The sequence below is a fragment of the Triticum dicoccoides genome, chromosome 2A, assembly GCF_002162155.2.
Source record: "Triticum dicoccoides isolate Atlit2015 ecotype Zavitan chromosome 2A, WEW_v2.0, whole genome shotgun sequence".
NCBI lineage: Eukaryota > Viridiplantae > Streptophyta > Magnoliopsida > Poales > Poaceae > Triticum > Triticum dicoccoides.
This window is the reverse complement of record NC_041382.1, coordinates 17889834-17895790: the sequence shown is the minus strand read 5'-3', so window position 1 is coordinate 17895790 and position 5957 is coordinate 17889834. Positions and strand designations below refer to the sequence as shown.

The window sequence follows — 5957 nt, the reverse complement described above, 5'->3', positions numbered from 1 at the left end:
ACATCGTTGTCTCCGCGTGCCTCGGTTATCTCTTACCCGAGCTCTTTACTTATGCGCTTTATCTTGTGATAGCCATATTGTTTCTTGTCATATATTTTGCTATCACCTAGTAGTTTATCTTGCTTAGCATAAGTTGTTGGTGCACATAGGTGAGCCTAGTTGTTGTAGGTTTTGTGCTTGACAAATTAACCGCTAGGTTTATTCCGCATTTGTTCAAGCCTAAACCGTAATTATTTTTAAAGCGCCTATTCACCCCCCCCCCTCTAGGCGACATCCACGATCTTTCAGTAACGGACCATCAAAACCCCATTTCGAAACACTCCGACAATCACACACCGTCCTCTTGATCTACAGTCCTTGTCCGTGGTTGCAAAATCAGTCGGCAAAACAATCTTGTCGCTCCTCTGACTCTGAAGATCCAAGATCGGTCGTACCATCGTGGCACTCACTCGTGAATGGGATCAAGGCCACCAAAATCTAACCACTAGAGACCATCATCCCGGCGGGAAAATCCACTGCTTCGAAGCTCCTCCGGAGCAAACACCACCAATGCTTTCTGCCCGATCCGTGTTGACTCGAGGAGCAACTACAACGGCCTAGATCAGGCCACACAAACCAGATCGATGCCGCCTCTTGGGCTCGTGATCTGAGATCCACGTTAGAGATCAACGATAAAGGAGACCGACCAACCTACGGGATGAGGGGGGGAGCTGGACGGGTGCGCCATGACACCGTCATCAACACCAACGACTTTCTCCTCCGACAGCGGAGGAGATCTCAGCGACCTAGAAGGCAGGTGTCAAATATACTACTCCCTCCATTCCAAAATACAGTGCGCCCGCGCTTTTTGAGGTGCAACTTTGACCATAAATTTAGCCAACGAGACCAACTGCGGCGAGAGAAAAAATTATATAATTGAAAACTTTTTTCGAATACGAATTCACTGATATAATTTTTGCTCCCACCGCAATCGGTCTTGGTAGTTAAATTTACGGTCAAAGTTAAAACACGTGGATAGAGGAAGCACTACATTGTGGAATGAAGGGAGTATGTATGTTCCACCCCAAAGCTACTATGTATGTTCCAGCCCAAAACTTGCTCGCCGGCTAGTATGTATCTGAACATGATTGGCCGGGTCTTGAACCAGAGACCTCCCGAGCCCGAATTATTTCAGCACTCTAATCTATACATCTTTTTTTTTTGAAAAGTAATCCATCTCATATGGTGTGCCGAGTGTTTGCAATTTTTGAACAGCTAAAAACACATACATAAATCTTTTTAGAAAACAGCTATCGTGCACTTCACTCTCTTGGTACTCCACAGTATTATGTTACGTCTCTTCCTCCCTTCTTCAGTTCTCCACAGGCCAGATGCCGCTTCGCTTGCTTGCCTTCCTCGCATGGTGTTCTTTTATGGGATGATCGGGACGGGGATTTTTTTTTTTTTGAGATGATCGGGACGGAGATTGGGGGAAGGAAGGTGCGGCAGGAAAAGGAAAAAAAAAGATGAAGAAGTGAGATAAGCGATGAGTGGGACCCAAATCGAGATGTTTCTCGTTAAAACCGACCTACTGGGCACCCCATGTAATTTCCTATTATAGGCAATAAAAGAAGTCAAAAAGGGATAAAACGCAAAGCTTAGGCCATCTAGTATATTTATAGATAGATAAGTTAGCACGTGTGCGAACCAACCTGTGGTTGAGATGGTTAGATGGACAGTGGTATCCCCAACCCACCAAGGTTCAAATCCTGGTGCTCGCATTATTCCTGGATTTATTTCAGGATTTCCGGCGATGCACTTTCAGTGGGTGGAAACGTTCCCATTGACGACGAGGTGTGCGTGTGTGCATTCATATGAATGAGTGTATGCGCGTGTATATGAGCGTTTCTGTCTGTACTGATGCTAAAAAAAAAGATAAGTTAGCACATGCAAATAAATGTAGTGGATTATTTTATGTTACGTGTTTGCCATAGATTGGTCAGCAGACATAGTTTTGTTAGTACTTTTCTACATGGAATCAACAAGTTCTAATTTGGAGATCATTGTCGCAGCCACTCGCTTGTGTGACCGAAACATGTACATAAAGATGTATATTTTTATCATATTAAGTAAAAAAAATCTACATGCCTGCTCATCTCGTCGGTATAGACTCAAACATTATCTTTATGGTAGCTCTACAGATGAAGTACATCTCAAGGAAAGAAAAGCAATAGTGTGGCGGCACAGCCAAAAAGCGCAACCAATAAACCTACACATACTGGCTGCTTACAAACTTTTTACGTAGTCTTTCAACTAAGGGCAAGTATAATAAGATGATGTAAGTGGGCTATAAAAATCAAAATATACTGTTTTTGCTCATTTGGAAGAGACAGAAGAGAAGAGAAAAGAGAAGCGGATTGTAGATTTACATCCGGCTGTAGCACGTGCTTCAAAAAACTTTGTGAAAATTAAAGATGGGGCATACATTAATAAAGTAGTACTTCCATTTGGCTAACTACTATAAGTGTTGACTATTACACTGGCTATAAATGACATGACAACCTGCTAGCCAGCAACGAGTTATATTTTAACCATGCTCTAGTCCGCCCCCCATCCTAAATTTCACGAGGCGGGCTTCGCAGAATCCAATCATTGGCTCACACCTCACCCCGTAACCCTCCACACTCCGTAATCCTGTCTCCAACTCATGATGACTCGTTGATGACATTGATTGCATCATCTGTGCATTAAGCCGTTGTTTGGTGATATCATCCATTGCATCATTTGTGTATTATGTCTTTGTGTGATGAACTGCTCTATGATTGATTGGCTAAGCCTAATGTGTCATATCATGTACGCACGTGTATATATGCTTTGTTTAACATCAAATCCTAGCCAATTAGGACCCATCACTTAATTAATAGAAGCATGCGAAGGATGAAAATGATTAGACATCTTAAGCAACAAAATATTTCCTCCGCCAAAAAGTTACAAAAGATTTTCAATTTATGAAAACCAGACTTTTAATGCTGTGATGTCACTCTATTTTCTTTTTGTTTTGTGCACATAGCCATTATCATTTCTTTCCATTGTGCACTTAACAAATAACTGCTCTATTCTTTCTTTTTGGCATGTTTTTGTTGTTGCCCCAACAGACTTAATTTTCGGTGTGGTTCTTAAACTTGACATATGGATGTGTTGGTTGCTTTATTTAAAAAACACAGCGAAAGACTTTTTTGGGTGTTGCCACTCTCATGTTTTTTTCACGGAAAACTGACCACATTGTTGCCTTTATATCCCTTATGGGTGTGAGTTGAGCCTAACTCATATTGCTAGGTTCTTTATGCTGGAACCAATCCATCGGAGTTCAAGTTCTTTCACTCGTGCTCGCATTATTTGAATTTATACCTGGCTTTTTAGCAATATTCATTTAGTGAGAGAAGGCATTTCCGTCGACTACATTGTTTATAAGGATGAGTGTATGACTAGCCTTCTTTATTTATATCGCCCAACCCATGGCCACAAAACAAACACGGTCGAGCGCAAAATAATAGTTTGGCTACTCTGCTCCGGTGATCAAAATGTTATGAGTAAACCACGACTCCGCCGTGGTGCCTATGAACGGGCACACAAACACACCTTGTCCCTATGAGCACTTCCGAGAGACTGAGCCGGCATTTCATCTTGAAATTTACGAAGCCTCGTCGTCAATGGGACGTCTCCTCTTACTAAAAACGCATAGCCGGAAATCCTGAAATAAATCCAGAAATAATGCGAGCACCAGGACTTAAATCCGGGTCGGCTAGGATACCACTGTCCTTTAACCATCCAACCACAGGTCTGTATTACTTTGGTGTGTGTATGTGTGCCTCACAGTCCATCCCGTAGGATCAGGTTGTTGGAGTTAGTTGCAAAGGAGCCGGGGCGATCCGAGCATGCCGGCATGCGAGTGCGTCCTGTGCGCGGCCGGTGTGGCATGCGGATCGTGCGCGCAGCCGGGCCAGATGGGCAGCTGTAGTCGCGTGCGTGCGCCTGTGCTAGCTTGGGTATAAAAAGACCCATGTTGTACTGATTGGGTATGTTTCCGATCTGAGTTTCAGCTCGAAGAAAATATCGCCGTTCGTGCGGCGTGGCGTTTGTCGCCGGAAAGCCTTGTGTCTAGTGCGTTCCTCTCCTTCTCCCAGCTTCATGTGAGCGAGTGAGAGAGAGAGAGAGAGCGCGCGCGCGCCCGATCTGGGTTCGTCACACCACAAAATGGAAGGCGGCCGAGTCCAGATCGTATCTCGGCGCATGGTCAAGCCAGATTGTCAAACGAGCACCCGGCCGCCGGAGCCTGAGACCGTCCACCTGACGCCCTGGGACCTGCGGCGGATCACGGTGGACTACATCCAGAAGGGAGTCGTCCTGCCCAAGGTTTTGGTAACCGAATGAGGCATTATTACCGAGGGGGACTGCTAAACACGGTTACCACGATTACCAAGAAATACCAATAAATACCGAGGATATTTCGAACGAATTTTATAGTTGATTTTTGAATTCAAATAAGTTAATGAACGAACATTTGAACCATAAACCTCTCAAAACAGGAACTAGGTTACTACCAACACGCCAGAACCAACTCTCATGGCATTAGTTAGATCCTACGAACTTTACTACAAATCGAGTGTTTAAATTCAAAAAAAAAAATCAAAAAACTGGTATTTTTTGCTTGGTACATGGATTTACCCAGGGGCACGGAAATACGCGGTAACCATGGGAAATCATGAAATTTTGACCGGTAACCAAAACCTTGGTCCTGCCCAAGCCTCCTGCCGGCGCACACGCCGTCGAACACCTCGCGTCGTCCTTCGCGCGCGCCGTGGGCCCCTTCTACCCCCTCGCCGGCCGCTTCGCCGTCGCGCCGGGGGCCACCGTCGACGAAGAGGCGCCGTCGCCTCGGCCCAGCCTGACGATCTCGCTCCGCTGCAGCGACGAAGGCGCCGAGTTCGTACACGCCCTGGCGCCCGGGGTGACTGTCGCCGACATCACCGGCCCGCTTCACGTCATCCCACGGGTGGTCTGGTCCTTCTTCCCTCTCAGCGGGATGCTCGGCGCCGACGCCGTCGTCGACCCCAGCCGGCCGGTCCTGGCCGCGCAGGTCACGGAGCTCGCCGACGGCCTCGTGGTCGCCATGTCGCTGAACCACGGCGCCGCCGACGGGACCACGTTCTGGGATCTGTTCAACGCCTGGTCGGGGATCAGCCGGAGCGGCGGCGCTACCAACGGAGACATCTCCACGGTGCCCCCACCTCCTAAGAGATGGTTCCTCGACGGCTGCCCCGTGCCGATCCCTCTCCCCTTTGCCAGGGTGGAGGACATCGCCAGGCGGTTCGAGTACCCGCCGGTGCAGGAATGCTCGCTCCGTTTCTCGTCGGAGAGCGTGAAGAAGCTGAAGGCGAAGGCGAACGCTGAGATGGTCACCGGCACAGCCACCATCTCCTCCTTGCAGGCGGTGCTTGCACATCTATGGCGAGCCGTGTGCCGGGCCCGTGGACTCCCGCCGGACCAGGAGACAACGTGCGCGCTTCCCGTCGGATGCCGGACACGCGTGAAGGGCATGCCGCAGGTGTACCTGGGCAACGCGGTGGCGGGCGCCGTCGGCAGGACCGCCGTCGGCGAGATCCTGGGCGACGGCCGGCTGGGATGGGCGGCGTGGCTTCTGAACCGGGCCGTGGCTGCGGCCGACGAGGCGAGCGTGAGGGACGAGCTCGCGGCGTGGCCTGGAAACCCCAGCTTCAAGTACGCTGCCGATTGCGGCGGGGATCCTCCTGCGGCGATGGTGGTCACCGGCTCGCCGCGGTTCGACGTGTACGGCAACGACTTCGGGTGGGGCAGGCCGGTGGCCGTCCGGAGCGGCGCCGGGAACAAGCTGGACGGGATGGTCACGGTCTACGAGGCCGGCGGAGGGACAGGGAGCATGGAGCTGGAGGTGTGCCTCG

At 49.3% G+C, this 5957-nt stretch overlaps 1 protein-coding gene across 1 annotated transcript in view; it reads left to right on the top strand.

The window, feature by feature from the left end:
- Positions 1-4113: 4113 nt before the first annotated feature.
- Positions 4114-5957, top strand: part of LOC119357440 (uncharacterized acetyltransferase At3g50280-like) — a 58056-nt gene continuing 56212 nt past the window's right edge. The window contains exons 1-2 of the mRNA XM_037624392.1: positions 4114-4392; positions 4784-5951. Coding sequence (XP_037480289.1) covers positions 4234-4392; positions 4784-5951 — 1327 coding nt within the window. The 5' untranslated portion in view covers positions 4114-4233. The remainder of the gene's footprint in view (positions 4393-4783; positions 5952-5957) is intronic.